The sequence below is a fragment of the Leucoraja erinacea genome, chromosome 6 (genome assembly GCF_028641065.1).
Source record: "Leucoraja erinacea ecotype New England chromosome 6, Leri_hhj_1, whole genome shotgun sequence".
Classification (NCBI taxonomy): Eukaryota; Metazoa; Chordata; class Chondrichthyes; order Rajiformes; family Rajidae; genus Leucoraja; species Leucoraja erinaceus.
The window spans coordinates 55,971,061-55,995,450 of record NC_073382.1 but is presented as its reverse complement, the minus strand read 5'-3'; the positions used below and the strand labels follow the sequence as shown (position 1 = coordinate 55,995,450).

At 42.5% G+C, this 24,390-nt stretch overlaps 1 protein-coding gene across 6 annotated transcripts in view; it reads left to right on the top strand.

Moving 5' to 3' along the window:
- The window catches only part of gpr45 (G protein-coupled receptor 45), a 30,746-nt gene extending 6,641 nt beyond the window's left edge, over window positions 1–24,105 (top strand). For 2 of the 6 annotated variants that reach the window (XM_055637122.1, XM_055637125.1), the window contains exons 2-4: window positions 16,713–16,798; window positions 19,751–19,902; window positions 22,529–24,105. In XM_055637122.1, coding sequence (XP_055493097.1) covers window positions 22,739–23,881 — 1,143 coding nt within the window. In that variant the 5' untranslated portion in view covers window positions 16,713–16,798; window positions 19,751–19,902; window positions 22,529–22,738 and the 3' untranslated portion in view covers window positions 23,882–24,105. Of the gene's footprint in view, window positions 1–13,048; window positions 13,134–16,712; window positions 16,799–19,750; window positions 19,903–22,528 lie in introns of all 6 variants that reach the window. The other 4 variants (XM_055637123.1, XM_055637128.1, XM_055637124.1 and 1 more) reach the window with 3 other exon arrangements.
- The last annotated feature ends 285 nt before the right edge of the window (window positions 24,106–24,390 follow it).

The following is a 24,390-nucleotide window of genomic DNA, read 5'->3' as shown; positions in this document are numbered from 1 at the left end:
GCACCTGTAGTCAGGATCAAACCCAGTTCCCTGGCACTTATTGCCCTGTCCCACGGTACGAGTTCATTCCAAGAGCTCTCCCGAGTTTAAAAAAAAAAATCAAACTCGGGGTAAGCATGGAGAATGAACGTAGCAGGTACGTCAGAGCTTGGGGACGTCTCTTAGCGGTTCGTAACACTAACGGCAGGTACTCAGGAAGACTTGCTAATGGCAGGTAATGGCAGGGAAGACTCATGGCGATTTTTCAACATGTTGAACAATGTCCACAAGAGCCCCGAGTACCAACGGGCGGCCATTACCGTAAACCTCCAAGTTCGAATCAGGGCAAACTCGGGAGAGCTCTTGGAATGAACTCGTACCGTGGGACAGGGGTTTAAGGCCGCAACTCTATCACTGTGCCTCCTATGCTTACGAAATCTCATTTGGACTTGTCATAACTTCACATTAAATTAAAAAAGACTCATTTCTGTTTAGTGGCATGACATCGCAACCACCGGTCTGTCGAGAAGATTCATCACTCATTCCTGATTTGAAAGTAATAAATTAAATGATTGAACCACATGTCATGGGGAAATATGGTTAGGTTGTTCTTCCTGCGTAACTACTGCACAAATATTCAGATGCTAATTGTGATCTCCACCAGTGACAGGAACCTGAGCTGTTGCATTTTCACATCCATCAGTTCAAATCATATTGCCATATGTGTAAATAGCAAGGCTCGCACTCCAACTTTCCTGCCTGTAAGAACAGCTCCCAGTACGTGTACTCACATTAAAATGTGTCTTTCTTTCCATTTGCAATAATTCAAATATAGAAATATTAACATTCCCTGATAATTGGAAACCTGGGATGGGATTTGCCACTGGAGAACAGTTATAATATAACCATATAACAATTACAGCACGGAAACAGGCCATCTCGGCCCTACAAGTCCGTGCCGAACAAATTTTTTTTCCCCTTAGTCCCACCTGCCTGCACTCATACCATAACCCTCCATTCCCTTCTCATCCATATGCCTATCCAATTTATTTTTAAATGATACCAATGAACCTGCCTCCACCACTTCCACTGGAAGCTCATTCCCCACCGCTCCCACTCTCTGAGTAAAGAAGTTCCCCCTCATATTACCCCTAAACTTCTGTCCCTTAATTCTGAAGTCATGTCCTCTTGTTTGAATCCTCCCTATTCTCAAAGGGAAAAGCTTGTCCACATCAACTCTGTCTATCCCTCTCATCATTTTAAAGACCTCTATCAAGTCCCCCCTCAACCTTCTGCGCTCCGGAGAATAAAGACCTAACTTATTCAACCTATTTCTGTAACTTAGTTGTTGAAACCCAGTTGCCCGTGTTCACTACTAATCTTGCTCTCTTCCCCAGTGGGAACTTGCAGAGTGAAACTGGCTCAATCAGTCACCGACAGGCCTTGCATAGAAGTGAGATGTGAGGTGAAGTAAATACTTGCACTTACGTAGTCTCATATACTACATTCAAACCTTATGTACTGTCTCATTGTAATCTACAATTTGATTAGTAGGGGTGTCAGGGGTTATGGGGAGAAGGCAGGGGAATGGGGTTGAGAGGGGAAGCTAGATCAGCCATGATTGAATGGCGGAGTAGAATTGATGGGCCAAATGGCTTAATTCTGTTCCAAGAACCTATGAATCTATGAACATAAATCCTTGCATTCCCGTACTTAAGTATGGTTGTGCCTATGTATAGATTTTTACTGGACTGTATGCAAAAAATAAAATTCACTGTACCTAGGTACATGTGACAATAAAGTACCATTGAACCTCCATTGAGGAGGGAGCAAGCACAACAAGGCACACCCGCACAACAGCTTGGCCAACAGTCAAATACATTTCTATCTTTCTAAGATTAATAAATAATCAGAAATGTTTAAAACAATTAAAAAATATTTGAGCTAGCATTATAAAAATGAAAAAGCGTACAAAATTAAACAGTTTGCGCATGGTTTGAGATGCCTGTGTAATTCTTTCCCCCTATAATACGCCCCATGCTGGAACATTGGACATTGTTGGAGTCCACAAACATGTCAATCTGTGTCCCCATCTTTGCAGTGGAAGTGACAGCAGGGAAGCAGTGGGAAGGGTTGTCTCACGGAACTCTTGTCGAACAGTGGAGGAAATCTTCTGCTTATAAAATCATACCTTGAAGAGCCTTTGTGATGGAACAATAAAATGGAGGCACTAAAGAATGCAGATGCTGAAAACTGGAGCAAAAAAGAGAGCAGCTGAAGGAACTTGACAGGCCAGACAGCATCTGCGGAGGGAAATAATTAATTAATGTTACAGTTGGCACCCCTTCATCCCGGCTGTCCTTTTCCCTCCACAGATCATGCCTGATCTTCGTGAGTTCCTCCAGATTTTTCCTTTTTTCCCGGCATTCTTGGGTAAGAGTGTCAGGGGTTATCGGGAGATGGCAGGAAAATGGGGTTGAGAGTGAAAGAACAGCCATGATTGAATGGCAGTGTAGACTTGATGGGCCAAATGACCTAATTCTGCTCCTATAACATATGCACTTATGAACATTAGCAGTCTCTCGTGCCTCAATGGTAGGTTCTCTAATGGTTTTCCCTTTCTTGGTTTCTCCATTAGACTCAGTATTTTGTGTGTGATTTAATGTTAGCTGCTATTAATTATTTATGCTCGAGAATGTACTAACGTCTCCAGGAATTAAGTAAGGTTATGCAGTAAACAACTTAGACAAAATGTCAATTAAACATTAAAAAATTGTATTTATTTCTCATTTTTTTATTTAAGCCTCGGAGACAGAACTCAAAGCAGGGACTTTGACTAATGAAGAATCACCTGGCTCTTCTATTGATGTATATCTTTGAGTCTTTTAGCAGAATCAGTAGGTGGTACAGACACTTGAGCCGCCTCCACCGTTCAATAAGATCATAGCTGATCATATTGATCAGTCTGATGAAGGGTCTCGACCTGAAACGTCACCCATTTCTTCTCTCCAGAGATGCTGCCAGTCCTGCAAAGTTCCTCCAGCATTTTGTGTCTATCTTCAGTGCAGTTCTTTCCTACACATCGCTGAGCAAAGTTTGGATTCAGTGCTTTCACATCAGGTTCTGTGACCTTTAATTCCCTTACTCCAAAAATATTAAGTATTTCTACATTAAATGTGTAGGAAAGAACTGCAGATGCTGGTTTAAATCAAAGGTAGACATCAACAGCTTGAGTAACTCAGCGGGACAGGCAGCATCACTGGAGAGAAGGAATGGGTGACATTTTGGGTCAGTCTGAAGAAAGGTCTCGACCCAAAACATCACCCATTCCTACTCTCCAGAGATGCTGCCTGTCCCACTGAGTTACTCCAGCAGTTTGTGTCTACCTTCCATTTCAACATTAAATATACTTAAAGACTGTGCTATTTGTTGCTTCGCCCATCTCAAGCCCTGTGGCGATGGGGGTGGCAGGGGAAGGAAAGGTGATGTAAATGTTGAGTTGAAGTGTGGAGCTACACATTACATAAAACCATAGACTATAAGTCATAAGAGCAGAATTCAGCCCATCGAATCTGCTCTGCCGTTCGATCATGGCTGATCTATCTTTCCTTCTTGACCCCATTCTCCTGCCTTCTCCCCATAACCTATGACACCCTTACTAATCTAAAACCTATCAATCTCCACATTATAAATAGCCGATGACTTGACCTCCACCACCGTCAGTGGGAAGGAACTCCACAGATTCACCATACTGTGGGTGAAAGTGGTTAAACCAGGGAAGCGATTACACTAGAGCCACGGAACTCAACATCCAGGGACACAATGAGATGCTCCAACTGGTCATCCCGTAGTTGACGTGGTCTTTCTCCGTGCTTGGTTGTCCCCTGTGCTTCCCACACTGTACTTCTGCTCTGCCTTCCTGGGACAAATAAAGAACCATTGAGCCATCAAACCATTGAACCAAAGTGGAAAATGTCATATTTCCCAATGTTATCTTCCAACTAGCATCCTTTCACCAGCCATCACCAGATTTTTAGCATCCACTTTTACAACATATTTTGTCACGGCCATGTGCTTAGACCAATGGAGATGTTAGCCAGTGGGATGTTTGTAGATAGGAGGTCATTTAATGAAACAATAGTGGCGATTGCAAGTTGTCCATTTTGGAATGACTTGAGTTATCAAATGACTTAATTCGTAATGGTTGGGGTTCCTGGATTGCAGTGTTCCAGAGGATCAGTTTTATCTTTTGTTTATGACAAACTGATAATGTTGATGATGTTTTTTTTTTTAATTGAACCTTTCACATGGTCAAATGGCATTTCTAGCATTTTGTTTAAATTTTTTATGATTTTTGTTTGATTTTCTTTTGGCCATTTGAAACTGTCTGATGCTAGGAGAAGGTGGCTGTGTTTCCGTTTTCAGCAGTGACCTAAGTGCACAAATTATCACCTACGTAAGTGGCTCTGACTCCCACACTGAATCCAGTTGTTAGACATTAGCCACACACAGGTTGAACAGCTAGTGACAGTGAATCTGTGTGATTAAGCAATTAACATACTTCCTACACTTTGCGTTAAAATCTGAGTCAGACCTTTTTGTAATAAATATTGATTTTGTACCACAGATGGTTCTGTGGTGTCAGGGTAAACATTTTTACTTTACATTAAATGTTCTTTTTCTCCATTTCATCCCCAGTTAATGTTATAGGAGCTTGAACTAACCCATTCGTCCCATAGAGTCTACTACGCTATTCAATCATGGCTGTTCTATCTTTCCCTCTCACCCCAGTCTCCTGCCTTCTCCCCAAAGCCCCCGACACTTTGTAAAAACAGTGGCTTGTTTTTATCCCATTTTTATTCAATGGAAACTACTGTAATAAAAATGTCATGGTCCTTTTCTGAGAATGGTTCAACAGGTTCGGCATGGTAGGCTGCTCTGGAAGGTTAGACAGGTACATGGATAGGATAGGTTTAGAGGGATATGGGCCAAGCATAGGCAGGTGGGACTAGTGTAGATGGGGCATGTTGGTCAGTGTGGGCAAGTTGGGCCAAAAGGCCTGTTTCCACGCTGTATGACTGATTCGATAAGAAGTTTTTTAGGTTTAAGTATTATTATCATGTGTATGTGTACTGAGGTACAGTGAAAAGCTTTGTTTTGCTTGCTATCTAAGCAGATCAGATCAGATAAATACGATCAGCAAACTCATGTGCAAGAGATAGAGCAAAGCGGAAGAGACAGAGTGCAGAATATAGTTCTCAGCATTGCAGCGCATGTTCCATAGACAAAGTCCAATGTCCTCAATGTGGCAATATCAATTTCCATCTTTTACTCTAATAGAGTAAAACACCCAACAGGCCATGCCAACAGATAAAGTAATTAAAAGCACAATCAGATTTTTTAAAATGTGGATGGGGAAGTGGTAAGAGGGATCTAAGGTGACTCACCACCAAAAGGCCTGAATCTGATGCATTAGTTGAGCTTCAAGACCAGTAGAAGTTGGTGAGGTGAATGGTGAGTGTGGAAAGATTTGCAGTCAAAGCTGAAGATTTTGAAAACCAGTCCATTGTAGCGTGGGGGACCCTGGAAGATCACTGTACATTGGATGAATGTGAGTCTTAAGTCATCACTATGTATAAGTATTACTGAGGGCTGGATGAATGTTTTAGAGTTAAAAGCAACGTAATAGAGCCGACAGTATACCATAAACCCTTGTTATAATGGACCACGGGGTGGGGTAAACCAGCATCAGCAAATCCTTCCTACAGCATCCGACCCTGTTCTTTGGTCACTTTTTGTCCCCATTTCTCTAATAAAGGCAAGACAATTTTCACATGTTGAGTTCTTTTGTAAATGGCAAGTTGCAGTTTCATTTTTGAACACGCAACTCTCCAAAAAGGACAGGACTGCCCACACATGTCAGCTTTTGTATTTGCAGGTTAGTGACAGGAAAATGCATCCGCCAGTCATTTTTTTGGTGTGCCTCCATGCTCCTCTGGAAAATGCAGAGCCATCGCATTTATCGCATTGTGTTTAGAACTGCAGTTGCCGGTTTACACGAAGATAGACACAAAATGCTGGAGTAAATCAGCGGGTCAGGCAGCATCTCTGGAGAAAAGGGATAGGTGACGTTCCTGGTTGAGACTCTTCTTCAGACTGTTGGGATCAGCCGTGCTGATTTGGAATGGGATATCCATCGGCATTTACTGCCAATTTGCTCAGGTAGACATCCATTTCTCAATGTGTAGGTAGGAACTGCAGATGCCGGTTTAAACCGAAGATAGACAAAAAATGCTGGAGTAACTCAATGGGATAGGCAGCACCCAAGGAATGGGTGACGTTTCGCGTCGATACCCTTCTTCAGACACTTCTCCATTTTTCAATGTTACGTAATTGCATCACGGTGAAGAATGCTTCCTGAATGCTAATCCCAGTTTCTGCGGGTTCTGCCAGATTAACCCCCTCAAGTCACCTACTCCTCCTGCCCATTGGAAGCAGTTATGTTGGCGCAGGCAGTAATCGCTATTTCCAATAATCCCAGAATTAGACAGGTAAACTGTCACAATCATAAAATAGTGTAGCATAGAAGGACCCATTATGGACTGCGTGTTTTATTTAAACTAGCAGCCCTGACAGATATTCAAGTAGTTATTCCATTTCCTTTATGAAAGCTACCATTAACCCTGTAACCATTGGCCTATCAGGAAGTGATACCGACTTCCTGACTTCCAGCCATCTAGGACAGAAGTATTTATGTAACTTATACTGCACAACTTACTGTTTTTTGTACTATAAACCTTTAATTATAACGCCAAGGATTCTATGCTTTGATAAATTGTCTTGTCACTTCAAAAGGTTTGTACACACTTTCTCTTTTGGCTCCATAAATCAGGCAAACGCCCAGAGTAGGGGAATCAAGAACCAGGGGACATAGGTTTAAGGTGAGAGAGGAAAAGATCCAGTAGGAATCTCAGGGATAACTATTTTACACCAAGGGTGGTGGGTGTACAGAACGTGCTGCCAGAGGAGGTAGTTGAGACAGGTACTATCGCAACGTTTAAGAAACATTTAGACAGGTACATGGATAGGATGGGTTTAGAGGGACATGGGCCAAACCTGTGGGCAGGTGGGATGAGTGTAGATGACACATGTTGGTTGTTGTGGGCAAGTTGGGTCGAAGAGCCTATTTCCACACTTTATGACTAAAAGAATTGTACTAGAATGCTTGATACTGAAATACCTTACACTTCTCTGCATCAAAAATGACCTGTCATGTGTCCACATTTTTAACAGCCTACCTGTCGACTCTGAAAGTGGCAACACAAGTAGATAGAGGGTAAAGAAGGCATATGGTATGATTGCCTTCATTGGTCAGGGCTTTGAATATAAGTGTCAGGACATCATATTGCAGCTTGGTAGGATTTTGATTAGACTACGTTTGGAGTATTGTGTGCAGTTCTGGTCACCCCCATTACAGGAAGGATATGGAGGCTTTGAAAGGAACGCAGAAGCAGTTTACTTGAGTGCTGCCTGGACTACAGGGTACTAGCTATTAGATTGAACAAACTTGGATTGTTTTCTCTGGAGCATTGGAAGCTGAGATGAGACCTGATACAATTATATAAAATTATGAGAGACATAAAAATATATTAGAATGTCAGAACCTTTTTTCCCAAGCTGAAAATGGCAAAGACTAGAGTACATACAGTGGCTTTAAGGTGAGAGGGGACAAATTTAAAGGAGATGTGCGGGGCAAGATTTGTGTTTACACAGAAGGTAGTGGTTGCCTGGAATGTGCTGCCATTCACCAAAGGTGATGGTGGAGGCAGATATGATAGTGGCATTCAAGAGTCTTTTAGGCAAACACATGCATAAGAAGGAGATGGAAAGAAATGGACCACATGCAGGCAGGGGAGATTAGTCTACACTGGCATCATGTGCGACACGGATATTGTGGGCTGAAGTACTGTAACTGTTCTGTGTTCTATGTTCTCGCAGACCATAAGAATGCTCTTGGTGTGAAGGAAAGAACTGCAGATGCTGGTTTAAATCGAAAGTAGACGCAAAATGCTGAAGTAACTCAGCGTGACAGGCAGCATCTCTGGAGAGTACACTGACAATGACAATTAAATTGAATCTGAATCTGAATCTGAGAAGGAATGGGTGACGTTTCAGGTCGAGACCCTTTTTCAGACTGATATAAAGGGAGTGGGTTGGGCCAAGCCTGCGCTTGTTTTCGCCGATGTACAGAAGTTGACACCTGGAACAGCGGATACAGTATGAGATTGGAGGAGGTGCAAGTGAACCTCTGCCTCACCTGAAAGGACTGTCTGGGTCCTTGGATGTCCTTGGTGTTGCATCTCCTACAGTTGCAAGGGAAAGTACCTGGGGAGGGGGTGGTTTAGATGGAAAGGGACGAGTTGTCCAGGGTGTTGCGTAGGGAATGGTCTCTGCGGAAAGCAGAAAGGGGTGGAGATGGGAAGATGTGGTCGGTAGCGGGATCCCGTTGGACGTGGCAAAAGTGTCGGAGGATTATATGTTGTATGCGACGGCTGATGGGGTTGAAGGTGAGGACAAGGGGGACTCTGGCCTTGTGAATGGGGGGAGCAGAGCTGTGGGATATCGAGGAGACCCTAATGAGAGCCTCATCTATAATGGAAGAGGGGAACCCCCGTGCCCTAAAGAATTAGGACATCCCGAAAGAGTGCTCTTGTTGTTTGTTCCACTTGCAAAGTTATATCATGTACAAGTCATTCCTGTGCAAATCACAAATCACCAACAAAGGTGCTGGTACTGAATCCGGGGGCAACGCCACTCTAAAATTCCCTCCAGCTCTGTTTTCTATTTGTTAGCCAACTTTGAACTTGTGCTGTAACTGATACATTTATCCCATCTGTTACAATTTTGCTGATTGGCCCAATATGTTGCAGTTAAAGAAACAATTTTGAACATCCATTATCAAATCGCTATCAGTCCTTTTGGATTTACTTTAGGTAGGTGCACTGGTTCTGCCTAAATAAAACCTAAACCTTGCACTTCTATTACACGTTTAGCTTTTGCAAATACTCCCAAGAAGTGCGAGAAGTGCGAGCAAATTAAACGGAGGAGCCAAAAGAGGATAAAAGGTGTCATTAGAAGCGTGCATTGAAATTACTTGTTTGTGTGAAGCTCAGAGTAAACTGTAACTGTGATAAATGCAACAATAAACCCAGGGATGAGTGCAAGCCAGCAGAATGGTGCCAAGATTGTGGCGCTTACAAAAAACCCTAAGTGAAATGAAGTAGATTAATGAGTAAGAATATGAGGCAGCAACTCTGGGAATGGAGTGTGAAAGAGGTGATGTGTTCACAAGTCAGAGGCAGTGGGGAATGGCAGTGCCGTTTTTAAGTCTGGACATCCCCAGTACATAGAAGTGAGAAAACAGAGTTACCAGTGTGACAGGTATATTTGACGATACTTCAGTTGCCGTAAAGACGGAGTGGAATGAAGGAAGTGACGAGCCTCTGGTGGACTTCCATTCACCACTTTAGACACTAGAGATACAGTGCGGAAACAGGCCATTCGGCCCACGGAGTCGATGCCGACCAACGACCACCATGTACACTAACACTATGCTACACACTTGGGATAATATTACATTCACCCAAGCCATTTAATCTACAAACCTGAACATCTTTGGAGTGTGAGAGGAAACCGGAGCACCAGGAGAAAACTCACAGGGAGAACATACAAATTCCGTACAGACAGCACCCGTAGTCGGGATCGAACCTGGGTCTCTGGCGCTGTAAGGCAGCAACTCTACCGCTGTGCCATCATGCTGCCCGAGTTGGGTGGGAGAAAGCTAGAAGGGAGGTGGGGGCAGGACAAAGCCTGAGAAATGGGTGCAAATCCAGGTGGGGCACAGAGTAAAAGAAGGGGAAGAGAAATGGGATGTTTGTAAAATTGGAGAATTCCGTGTTCCATACTGAAGATAGGCGCAAAATGCTGGAGTAACTCAGTGGGTCAGGCAGCGTCTCTGGGGAAAAGGGATAGGTGACATTTTGGGTTGAAACCCTTCTTCAGACTCGTCTTCAGTAAAATTAGGATGTAAGCTACTCAATCGGAGTATGAGGTGCTGTTCCTCCAGTTTGTGTGTGTGGCTTCATTCTGGCAATGGAGGAGGCCAAGGACAGAGAGGTCAGTATGGGAATGGGAAGGGGAGTTAAAATAGCTAGCAATCGGGAGATCCGGCAGGCTTTGACTGACCAAGCGCAAGTGTTTGGTGAAGGGTCGCCTAGTTTCTACTTGGTTTCGCAGATGTAAAGGAGGCCACATCAGGAACATCAGAAATGACAATACTTTGGTGACCAGTATTCTATTTGTGAAGCACATTGTACTCACTTACACTGAAGGGCAAAGTCAGAAAATACTGAATGTCCACAACAATCGGCCTGCATGTGAAAATGGAGAAAGGAATAGCATTTGAAAGTGTCTGCAAACATAGGTTAATGTAGTTAATGACGAAACTCGCCGCAGGGTCAGTTTAACATTCCCTGCCTTAGCAACATGAGCGAAGAGTACATGGCCTTTTATTGACATTTAAAACTAACAATGAAGAGCACCGTGGTCAAATCCTGCCTAGCAACAGCATACGAGTGAACAAGAGAGGCTTCACGTTGCCTCAAGCTGATTTTTCTCAACAATGTATATATTAGTGTTAATATAATGCTACACCATCTTGTCTGTTGCATGACATTCCAATGCAGTAATATAAAAAAGGAAACACATGCTTGAAATTTTTTCCCTCTGCTTATTTTTAATTTTCATTTCATGTTTCTATGTTATTCCAATTCCTGCTTTGATTTGTTGCGTTATTGGTTTACACATAACAGTGATAAAAAATATTGCATACCTGATCAATGATATTTCTATTTTCAACTTCATTTCGAGCTAAGAGCAGTCTGTCATATCCAAAAGTCATTAGTTAGGAATGAATCACTGGCCATCCATGCTTAATTTCTGCAAGTGGGTGAGGTGCCAAAGTCTTGGATATTCACCTTTGTAATTGTGCATGGTTTTATATAATGCAGATAAGAACTCCAGGAGAAATCTGTAAAAAAAACACAATTTCAAAGATCCAATTCATGAGAATCCACTAAGCTAATTAAAAATGTGAGTTGCAGAGGATATTGAGAACACAGAGCAGAGAACCCTGGATAACATGAGCTATTGAAAAGAAGGAGTCATATGCCAGGCAAAGGCAGATGGGATTGTGAATCCCTTGAGGTGTATAGAGAGTGTAGGCCAACGCCTGAAATGAAAATCAGGAGGGAAACAAAGGGACTGTTTAAATCCATCCAATTTATTCAGTTGCTGACATTTGCTTATCTTGGATTTGCAGCTTCTGTCATTATTTTCCCTTCACATCCACAGTTTTCAAGGTACCTCACATTGCATCACGATTCCTAACATTTGTCCTCAAGTTCCACTGCAAAGCAAATTTTGTGTCAATAGACAATGTTTCATCTTTTTTACACCATAATAAAATTCTCATGTGACTATGGTGCGACATAGTGTCGCAGCAGTAGAGTTGCTGTCTCACAGTGCCATGGCCCGGGTTCGATCCTGGTTATGGGTGCCGTTTGTGTGGAGTTTTTAAACTTTCTCCCCGTGACAACACGAGTTTTCTCCGGGTGTTCTGGTTTCCTCCCACATCCCAAAGACGTGTAAGTTTGTAGGTTAATTGGCCTCTGTAAATTGTCCCTAGCATGTAGGATGCAAAACTGGGGTAACACAGAACTAGCTTAGAGGTGATCAGTGACTCGGTGGGCCGTAGGGCCTGTTTTCCTGCTGTGTCTCTAAACTAAGTACACTAAACTAAACACAGAGTGCATTGCATCGTTTTTGCATTTGGAATTGCTCTGCCCAGTATTCAAATCTCTAGGTGTGGCTTAGGAAGTCACCCTGGCAGATGGGGAAAGAGGGCATCAGAGCCCAGCACTTGGTGGAGATGTGGATGTGTTCAGGAAGGCATGCCTGTTGTTCATAGGTTCATAACTCATAGGAGCAGCAGGGAGTCATTCAGCCCATTGAGTCTACTCTGCCTTTCGATCATGGCTGATCTATCTTTCCATCTCAACCCCAATCTCCTGCCTTCTCCCCTTAACCTTAGTAATCAAGAATTTGTCAATTTCTGCTTTAAAAATACCCATTGACTTGGCCTCCGCAACTGTGACAATGAATTCGCCAGATTCAATATCCTCTGACTAAAGAAATTCCTCCTCATCTCCTTTCTAATGGTACATCCTTTTATTCTGCGGCTGTGCATGAGAATGAGATTGATGATAGAAACTGCACAAAGACATGTGGATGTGAGGTGACCAGGAGCCAGAGGAACATTTTGATTGAAAGATACAGTATGGAAACAGGTTCTTCAGCCAACCAAGTCCACTCCGACCATTGATCACTAAAGCTGGGCGACACAGTGGCATAGCTGGTGGAGCTGTTGTCTTACAGAGCCAGAGACCTGGGTTTGATCGTGACCTCAGGTCGTGTCTGTAGGGAGCTTGCAGGGGTTCTGTGTGTGTGTGTGTGTGTGTGTGTGTGTGTGTGTGTGTGTGTGTGTGTGTGTGTGTGTGTGTGTGTGTGTGTGTGTGTGTGTGTGTGTGTGTGTGTGTGTGTGTGTGTGTGTGTGTGTGTGTGTGTGTGTGTGTGTGTGTGTGTGTGTGTGTGTGTGTGTGTGTGTGTGTGTGTGTGTGTGTGTGTGTGTGTGTGTGCGTGTGTGTGTGTGTGGCCTCCAGGTGCTCCGGTTTCCTCCCACATCCCAAAGATGTGCGGGTTTGTAGGTTAATTGGCTTCTTCACATGACCCCGTGTATGGGGAATGGACAAGAGAGTGAGATAACATAGAACTAATGTGAACAGATGATGAATGGTCGGCGTGGATTCATTGGGACAAAGGGCTATATCTGCACTGGATCTCTAAACTAAAGTTAACACTGGTTCCATGTTATTCTACTTTCCAATCCATTGTCGAAACACTGGGAGTAATTTACAGAGGTCAATTAACCTACAAAACTGCATGTTTTCAGAAAGTGGGGGGAAACCGGAGCACCGGGAGAATACCTATGTGATCCCAAGGAGAACATGCAACCAGCAACCTGGACAGCACCTGAGGTGAGAATCGAACCTGGGTGTCTGATGCTGGGGGACAGTTGCTCTACCTGCTGTGCCACTGTGCCTCTCATGGTGAAGATAGAGGGGGAGAGAAACACGAATGAGAGTCAACGTGAAGATGTGTGGGGCAACAAATGTGCTGCAAAAAGCCTCAAAATAATTGTTACAAACATTTAGAAAGTTGATTTTCTATTGAGTATGGTTGGAAGGAAGAAAAATGGTGCAATTACCTTCAGACAAATGTCATCAGCAAAGTCACAAGCTGTTGTGAACAATGGTACTTTATTGTCACATGTACTGAGCTGCAGTGAAATTCATTTTTGCACGCAGTTCAGTACGTATTACTATACATAAGCACCTTAGATGCAATGCAAGTATTTCCTGAATACTGATCATGAAATGACTGCATTATCTGGATGTTGTTGGGTGTAGCGGAAGAATGGACATCTGAACTGCTCAATGCCAGATTTAATACAGCAATCTAGTAGTGTTTGATGTATTGATATCGACATGATTAAATCCAAATGCACACAGATCAGGTGTCTGCACAAGTAACATCAGTCATCCCAAAGAAAATGTTCACTTTGATTTTGGATTGTCAGTTAACAATTGAGACAAAATGTTAGCATACAAAGCAGGTTATTTTCCATACAGCTAAATAAATGGATGCAGATTCCAATGAGGCAAATAAGCAATGCATCTAAATCCTTGTGAAGGCTTCCAATCAACTCGATTCTACTTTAGTCTTCCATTTTCTAAAATTGCTTCTCCGGCCCAATTCACTAATCTTGTATTGTGCCCTTTGTTTACTTTCTGCCCACAACCTCATGAATCGGATTCCACCGTGCAAAAAACGCACTTGAACCTTGATATAGGAGCAGAATGATGCCATTTGGTCCATCGAGTCTACTCCATCATTCGATCATGGCTGATCCATTTTTCCCTTTCAACCACATTCTCCTGCCTTCCCGCCATGATTGGATCATTTCTGCTCCTATGATATATGGTCTACATGTTTTTTTGGATGGTGGGATTTGATTCATGAGATTGTTAGGTGAAAAGAATAATGGGCTCAATATTAGATTGGTGCAAGTTGGTGCACACTAGGTACCTGAAGGTGGACACAAAATGCTGGAGTAACTCAGCAGCATCTCTGGAGAGAAGGAATGGGTGCCGTTTTGGGTTGAGACCTTTCTTCAGACCTGAAGGACCTGTTTCTGTGCTATACATTCGACTTTATGACAAAAAGGGAGACATAAAATTGATCAACAGAAAATTTCATAGGAACTATCTTTTTTGGCCACAATTTTCCTTCTGTGCTCCCTCTGTGTCATCTTCAATGTGGAGCATTTAGCTTAGTCCCATATTCTTGCCAGTCCCATTAAAGACAGTGTGCTTTTGTGCAACACTTGCAGCAGCCATTTCTACCTTTTTACTAGTTTTTATTACTAGTTTATATTTAATGTGCATTTTGAATGTGGAGAAAGGTGAATTACCTTTTTCACCATTGAACTATTCTAAAGTACCCATTGAATCACACACAAATCTCACACACTTGAATTGTCTACTGGGCTATTTGTGTTACCGTGGAAACTAAAAGCAGGTCATAAACTGAAATGTTCATTGATTTGGTTCAACAAATTGAAGTGTCAGAATTGATTGTGGAGGTTGCTGTGTGAACGAAAACTGTTTCAACACACTGGATTAGTTAAATAGTCTGTTCTTTAACTTTCTTAATTGTTCTTTAGGAGAGGTTTGAGATATTGTACCAGATTTGTGTCCCCATTTTAATGTCTTCTGTACATTGAAGTGCATTTTATTCTGGAAACCATGCACTAACATTCTGAATTTGGCACAATCTTAAGATAAACATTAAGGTCACATGGCAGAATTAAGAAAGATGTGATTGCTTAACCAGGGGAACTGAAGGGGAGATTACTTTCATCTAAGAATATCCAGAGAATGAAATATAGAATAATAAAATATAGAACATAGAATAGGTACAGCATGGCAACAGGCCCTTCAGCCCACAGTGTATGTGCTGAACATAATGCCAAGACAAACTAAGCTCATCTGCTTGCACATGATCCATGTCCCTCCTTTCCTTGCAATCTAAAGGTTTCTTAAACACCACTATCATATCTGCCTCCACCACCACCCTTGGCAGCATGTTCCACACACCCACCACACTGTGTTAAAAAAAAAAACTTATCCTGCACATCTCCTTTAAACTTTGCTCTTCTCACCTTAGCTAAATAATGTATTGGCCTTGTAACCTACTATCGGCTGCTTCCTATGAAGCTACACGAACTACATAGCATAGATTTCTCCTGACCTTCTGAACATTTTGGGCTGGTAATTAAAGAAATATTAGTTCTTACAGAATATTTCACTTCATCTATTTAAAGATACAAATGAGTTTCTCAAACCTTATGCATCAAACAACTCTGCAATCTCTTACCAGTTAGAATTTATGTTTGAATGTTCTTGACTAAATGGACAATTTACACTTCCCGCTAGCTACTCCATTTGCTAGATTGTTGCTCACTTGTTAAACTTATCTATATCCCTTTATAATCTCTTTGTGTCCTCCTTACAGCTTACTTTCCTACCATTCTGAAGAAGGGTTCCGATCCGAAACGTCACCTATTCCTTTTCCCCAGAGATGCTGCCTGACCCGTTGAGTTACTCCAACACTTTGTGTTTATCTTTGGTATAAATCAGCATCTGCAGTTTCTTCCTTCACAATTACATTACAACATATCTTGATGTCATCAGCAAATTTAGTACCTTCTTTCAAGACATTAATATAAACTGTAAACCATTTGTTAAATTTTACCAACTGGTAAAATACTAATTTATGCCTATTAATGTCCCGTTAGCCACCTTATTTTCCATTCACACCAATACATAACTTCCAATACCATCAGCTCTCAACTCTCCCGCAAATCTCAGTACATCCACCATTTCCCCTTTATCCAAAACATTTGTTACTTCCATAGATCAGAGAACAGTACAGCATAGGAAAGAACATCATTTAATAACTCCAGTAATACAGCCAACGTGACTTGGCTCCACTTCCAGAAAATGTGTTGCTTTTGATTATTTAGTTAACCTCAGAATATAGTGCTTCTTCTCATACTTTATTTATTGGGCAAAGATTTATATTTTTGACTTTAAATCTATAACCCAGTTGCTCAAGGTGAAGACTACTTTCTGAAGCAATTAAGCTCACTGCTGTCATATAATTTCTTCTTAATATCTCCTTCTCTGCATAATTATCAGTAAAACTGGATAACAGTAACCCACAAATGCATACACTTGCTTGATTTATTACATTGGAGGTAAAATGCTACTGAAGTAGTATGTATCTATAAAGGCGATGTACTACAATTTTACGCAAACTATCATTGTGAGCTACTAATTGAATCTCATTTATTTGATTTGTGTGGAACTTCTTTTGATCCAACTTCTATGGTTTATAGCTAATTTTAAAATGATAGAAAAAATTGTCCTCATATTAGAAATGAAAGGGTGTGAAAGTGAATGGTTGATGAGTGAATTACTTTGTATTCCTAGATTATACTCAGGATATAGATACTGACACATTCAAGACCACAGTCCAACTTTAAAGTGCAGCACAAATGGGACACTTATGAAGAAAGGTAAGTTATCATCTCGTTCTTAGTCATTCACTTTTTAATCAGTTGGATCGATAATTATCTGACTGTTGGAAAGTGCTGGAGGTTGGGTGATCACATAGTTAAATATAGTAAATTGCCAGTGTGGCAGTTTAATTGCTATTCTGCTGCTAATGGACTGACCTGATTATGGTGCACATCTAAAATGCATTCTGCACTTTTATCAAGGAGCCAGCCACTCTTCTATTGTTTCTTTCCATCAGCAGATTAAGAGGTCTGGCATGGGGTTTGTCTGCAATTACAAGGTTGACATTTTCCAAGCTGTTACTTGCATTTCATACACAGATATGTTTTACAGTACATCTCTACTTTGATTTCTGTGTTCATGATAGAAATATGCAGAGTCTGAAGCTGGACATTTGTTTAGTTTAGTTTAGTTTAGAGATACAGCGTGGAGACAAGCCGTTCGGCCCACTGAGCCCGCGCTGACCAACGATAAGGCCATAAGGACAATTTACAGAAGCCAATTAACCTAAAAACCTGTATGTCTTTGGAGTGTGGGAGGAAACTGGAGCAAACGGGGAAAATCCACGCAGGTCACAGGAAGAACGTACAAACTCTGCACAGACAGCACCCCAGGTCAGGACTGAGCCTGGGTCTCTGGCGCTGTAAGGCAGCAACTCTACCACTTCGCCACTGTTGTTTCTGATTATTCATTAGTAGTTCATCACTCCCAACAAATGTAGTGGGTCTTTACATATGGAATCCAAATACTTTGCAGAAACCACCTTTCAATTGCAGCTTTAGAGCTGTTAATTTTGGATATGTAGGTATGATTATACCATCAGGAGAGTCTTGAGAGAAGTATGTAACATTATGAGAGACATAGATAGGGTAGACAGTCAGAACCTTTTTCCCAGGGTGGAAATGTCCAATGCTAGCGGGCAGAGTTATAAGGTGAGAGGGGAAAAGTTAATGGAGATATGTGGGGCAAGCTTCTTTACATTGAGAATATTGGGGGGTGGGGGCTGGAATGCATTGCAGATGGAGGCAGATACGATAGTGGTGTTTAAGATATTTTTATATAGGCTCACGGAAGTGCAGGGAATAGAGGGCTATGGATCATGTACAGGCAAATGAGATCATTTAACTAGGCATCATGTTGCTAACATTGTGGGCCGAAGGGCTGTCCCTGTGCTGTACTGTTCTATGTTATGTGTGGAATGAATTTTGATATTGCAGCACACATTGCTGTCAGTTGGGAGTTTAATAGCTTCATTGGGCTCAACATTTATTATTTGTCTTTGCTCACATTAAAACTAAGGGAGTTATGAAGAGAGAGGGGGAGGGGACAGGGGAAGAATTGCAGCTTTAATTATCTTCCCTTCTACCAACCTACGAAGAAGAGAGAATGTTATGAGAGTGTGTTGCTGCTGTTCTGTGGCTGTTGTCATGAATCTTCACCCTCTCGTACACATTCTCTCGCTCTTCCATAGAGCACAGGTACAGACTCTTCTGCCCACAATAACTGTGCCAAACATGGAGCCTAATTTAAACTAATCCCTTCTACCTGCATGTGACCAGTACCCCTCCATGCCCTGCATATTCATCGGTCTGTCTCATAGACTCATAAATGGCCCTTTCGTAACTTCTTCCAGACACCCACCACCCACACATCTCTTTTAAATGATATCCCTCTAACCTTTAAACTGTGCTCTCTAGTATTTATCGTTTGCACCCTGGGGGGAAAAAAGGTTCTGACTGTCCACACTATCTTTGCCTCTCAGAATGTTAGAAACTTCCATCAGATCTCCCCTCAGCCTCCAACGCTCCAGAAGAAACAATCCCGGTCTGTCCAACCTCGCTCTCCTTGTGGCTAATACACTCTAATCCAGGCTGCACCCTGATAAAACTCTTCTGCATCCTCTCTAAAGCTTCCACGTCTTTCCTGTAATGGATGGACCGGAACTGCGTACAATACCCCAAATGACTTGGGCATATTTTGCTTGGGCAGCTTACAACCCAGCAGTATGAATATTGATATTGATTTCTCTAATTTCAAAGTAACCGTGCATTCCCCCTCTCTCCATCCCTCCCCACCCTAGTTGTTTTGCTGGTTTCACTGTTCGTATCCCTTCATTACCACCTCATCCACAGCCAACAATGGACCATTGTGGGCTCCACCTTGCCTGAGCCGTCCTTGATTTGTTTTGCTCTGTACCTTTTCATACCTTTAGTTTCCCTCTCCTCTGACAGTCCAAAGAAGGGTCAAGACCCGAAACATCACCTATTCCTTTGCTCCAGAGATGCTGCCTGACCCACTGAGTTACTCTCCAACTTTTTGTGTTTATCTTCAAAGTTGTTTAAAACTCCAATGCAAATCCCCCCCCCCCCCCCCCCCCCCCCCCCCCCCCTCACTTCGGTCCAGGCTTTGCATCTACAAGCACCACTTAATTTTATCGGGATAGTCGGTCATGGGATGCATCAAGTCTATTCTGATACAACTCCATTGCAATGCAATTGCTTGAATCTATGACGACACCCTGGGCTATTTTGTTATTTCTCGTGGTCAGAGGATAAAATATTGCTTTCATCTGGAAACATCAAACATTCCACGCTGCGGGCAAGATAAGTCCATTATTATTCTAACTCCTTCGTAGAATTTATGATGCACATTCATCATTCTCTTCAAATCTCTTTATTGGTGTCTCTTGCATTCTGGCAAAAGGAAACAAGAAGTGATCATATTTCATCAGAGGCGACAATGCAATTCATTTCCCGCAACGTCTCCGTGTCTTCAGCACTTCCTTAAGCCCCTGTCCCACTGTACGAGGTAATTCAACTCGGAGAATGTCCATAGCGGGTCTGTAGGAGTTCGTGGATGTCTCGTAGCGGTTCGTAATGCTCACGATAGGTATAAAAAGTAACAATATTTTTCATCACAACTATTTTTTTACTCGTGGACATTTTTTGCAGGGATGAAAAAACGTCATGAGTTACCGGATGTCCCGAGTACCTACTGTTAGCATTACGAGCCACTACGAGACATCCACGAACTCCTACGGACCCGCTACGGACATTCTCCGAGGTCGAATCGGGAAAATTCGGGAGAACCCGTGAATTACCTGGTACAGTTGGACAGGGGCTTTACAAATACTTAAATATTTTCCACCCTGTCCCTATCAGGGACCTGCATCTGCCGGCTTTGTTTTCACCACTGTTCGGCTTTTTCACTGCATTGCTGGAACTCCATTTTCTCTCTCTGACACCTTGGTGGTGATTTCTTCACCGGAATGGAAAATTACTGCTTCCAAATGCACGAAACAGGAGATCAGTATCCTCTTGCACTATGGAAAATAAGTATCCACAGCCTCGCTCGCTCCCATCCCTTCATATACATTTTAGAGATACAGTGTGGAAACAGGCCCTTTGGCCCACCAAGTTCCCACAGCCCAACACTCACCCCTACACTAGTTCTATCCTACACACTAGGAACAATTTACCGAAGCTTTTGGGATGTGGTAATATAACCGGAGCACCCAGAGAAAACCCATGCGGTCGCAGGCAAACTCCACACAGACAGCACCTGGATTATCAGCACCAGGATAGTCAGGATTGAACTTGGGTCTCTGGCGCTACAAGGCAAACATATAAACTGATTTTGCATGTTGCTATCAGTCTTCCCAAAGGCAAAGCCTCCCCTTGTTTGTTTCATTTCAGCCCTTTGCAGGGTTAATCAGCACTGCAGGAATTCCTCTTGCTGCTAACTGTGTGAACTATCACATCAAAAGCCAATTGAGCCAGAAATGTGTTTGAACCACAGAGAGATGAGTCAGGATTCCTGGATCATTCATTTATCATTAATGGATGCTGTTTGTTAAAGACACCTTCAAAAGGGGAAACTTGAAGTGTATCTCCTTTAGAGCAGAGCATGGATCAGCTACTGCCAATTGAAGAGCTCAGCAGGGGTGTGGTGGTGGTGGCCAAGACTGAGACTCCCTAGTGTTGCAATAAATCTCATAGCCTCACTAGATGTATCAGGATGAAGCATGCACACACATAACTACAGTTGTTCTGCCTCCTCCTCCACTGCCCACCCAGAGGTTGAGCTTTAAAAGGGGACGATAATGAAAGGGCTACATCTCCTCCTTTTATGCAAAGGCAGCTTGGAATAAGAGGGAGGCTACCTACAGTTGGATGCAGTTCCCGAATGCAGTAGAGGAGACCACTGCAGCTAAAGGATAGAGGGGCCAACAAGCTTAAGACCACCATAGAGATGTGCCATTTGTCAGGTATGTTCACGGGATGCTGTCGTGCCAGAAAGGGTGCAGAAAAGATTTAGGAGGATGTTGCCAGGACTTGAGCGCCTGAGCTATAGGGAGAGGTTGAGCAGGCTAGGACATTATTCCTTGCAGCGCAGGAGGTTGAGGGGTGATCTTATAGAGGTTTTCCAGAACATGAGAAATAGGCAGGGTAAATGCAAAGAGGCTTTTACCCAGAGTAGGGCAATCAAAAACCAGAGGACATAGGGTTAAGGTGAGGGGTGAGATTTAATAGGAATCTGAGGGGCAAATTTTTTATACTGAGGGTGGTAGGTAAATGCAATGAGCTGTTGTAGGAGGTGGTTGAGCCAGGTACTATCATAATGTTTAAGAAACATTTAGACAGGTACATGGATAGGATAGGTTTGGAGAGATATGGGCCAAAACGCAGGGAGGTAGGGCTAGTGTAGATGGGACATGTTGGTCGGTGTGGGCAAGTTGGGCCGAAGTGCCTATTTCCAAATTGTCTGCAGTTTGCAGATAGGTGCAGTTTGCTAATTGATCCAAGTTCTGGGCTTTGTACTGAAAATTGTAGTCTAGAAGTGTCGAAATGGGATGAAAGAAGCCTGGTTGTAGGGGAGACTTTGAAAGATTATGGACGCTAACTGCTAATTGTAAATCTAAAAATTGTCTCTAACTGCTAATTAGTTTCGTTTAGAGATACAGTGTGGAAGCAGGTTCTTCGGCACACGGAATCCGCACCGACCACCAATCACCCACACACCAATTCTATCCTACACGTTCGGGACAATCTACAGAACCTAATTAACCTACAAACCTGTGCGTCTTTGAAGTGTGGGATAAAACCGGAGCACCCTGGAGTATATCCACGCGGTCACAGGGAGAACGCACTATGGGAACTTCACTCGCCCCCCTGCAGGAACTATACGTCAGGAGGTGCAACTCCAGAGCCAATAAAATCATGGGAGACCCCTTCCACCCCTGCAACGAACTGTTCCGGCTGTTACAGTCAGGCAAATGCCTCCGTTGCCATGTTGTGAGAACGGAGAGGTTGAGAAGGAGTTTCTTCCCAGAGGCCATTCGGACTGTAAACGCCTATATCACCAGGGACTAACTTTACTGAACCCTTTTCCTTCTGCCCACAATATTTAATATGTAAAAGAATATGTGATTCTGTTTGTAGTTTGTTTGGTTGTTTGTTTGTTTGTCTTTTTGCACAAAGTTCGCGAGCATTGCCACTTTCCATATCACTGCACATCTCGTATGTGTATGTGACGAATAAACTTGACTGGAATTGACTTGACTGGAACGTACAGACTCCTTATAGACAGCAGCCATAGTCAGGAATGAACCCCGGTCTCTGGCGCTGTAAGGCAGCAGCTCTCTGCTGCACCACTGTGCGTCCCCAGATTGCAAACCTAAAAATAAAACTAAGACCTTTCTTAATTCTATTTTTGTTTATTGATCCTAGATAAAGAATACTCTGGAAAATATGATACAAGCAACAATTATGATATGAACAGCAACATATAAAGAAGACGAATCATATCAAGATTTCCCTGCAGTCTGTAACATCCAATGGCAAAAAATAGTTATTTCCTTACAATATGGAATATTTTGCATCTGTAAATTTAATGTTAGTGTATGAATGTAATAGCATTAAGTTTTTGCCCAGAAGGGAATGAGTGACATTTTCACAATGATTGGATGTAATAGCACTCTTTTAGAGAGATGTATCCCAGAGATTTTAAATGCGACCAATCCACTTGTGAATTCAAGCAAGACAAATCTTCACATCTTTATAAGGATAATATTAGCAGTAGTGATGATGTCAATGATTGCAATTGGTTTCTTTGGCAATGCAATAGTGTGTTTAATTGTGTACCAGAAACCTGCAATGCGCTCAGCTATCAACCTGCTCTTGGCCACCCTTGCATTTTCTGACATTATGTTATCGTTGCTGTGCATGCCTTTCACCACAATCACCATCATTACAGTCGAATGGATGTTTGGAGGTTACTTTTGCCGGATATCTGCGATGTTTTACTGGTTCTTTGTCCTGGAAGGCGTGGCGATACTTCTGATCATCAGTGTTGACCGTTACCTAATCATTGTGCAGCGACAAGACAAGCTGAACCCTCATCGTACCAAAGTGATGATTGCCATTTCATGGGCAGTCTCCTTCTGTATCTCCTTTCCATCGGTGGTTGGCTGGACTGTGGTGGAGGTACCTACTCGGGCACCCCAGTGTGTCCTGGGCTATTCAGAGACATGGGCCGACCGTGTTTACGCAGTGTTCTTGCTGGTGACCATTTTCTTTGTTCCTTTCAGCGTGATGCTGTACGCCTACCTCTGCATTCTGAACACAGTGCGAAGAAACGCAGTACAGATCCACAACCACACGGACAACCTCTGCTTAAATCAAGTCAGCAAGCTGGGACTGATGGGCGTGCAACGTCCTCATCGAATAAATGTTGACATGAGCTTCAAAACCCGAGCCTTCTCGACGATTTTAATCCTCTTCATCGGCTTTTCATTTTGCTGGATGCCCTACACGGTGTACGGTCTCCTTTCTGTATTCAACAAAAACTTTTACCACAGTCAATCCTTCTACGCCATTAGCGCCTGGTTCTTGTGGCTGACTTACCTGAAGTCGGTCTTCAACCCCATTATCTACTGTTGGCGGATCAAGAAATTCAGGGAGTCTTGTGTGGAATTTATGCCGAAAACGTTCAAAATCCTACCAAAGCTGCCTGGGAGGACAAAACGGAGAATCCGTCCCAGTACAAATTATATTTGTAATGATCTTCAGTCAGCCGTATAAATTAAACTTTTGTACAATGTCTTTAGAAAACATTAGAAAGTAGAATATTTTCCTGTGATGTGCACTTGCCATTCATTGTACAAAACTGATCTGCTCTTCTCAGGACTAGTTGCTACCATTATTGCAATTTATTAATATTGCTGGACTCTTTATCAGTGTTTACATAAATGTGTTACCTGTACAATTATTCTTCTAGTTACATTACAAAGACTCATTGAAAGCAATTCTCTGCACTTTCATGAAATGGAACTGAGGTTTTCAGAATCTTTCATAATGTAAAATAGCATTATGGATCAGGCTCCTCCTCCAGAATGTACGTGATTTTAACTTGCTTAGTTTATCTAGTTTGTTATTTATTATCATGTGTACCAAGGTACAGTGAAAAGCTTTTTGTTGTATGCAGTCCAGTCAGCAAAAAGCATATACATGATTACAATAAAGTCCTTCACAGTGCACAGATACAGGATAAAGGGCACAACGTGCTAGATAAAGTCTAATAAAGTCTGATT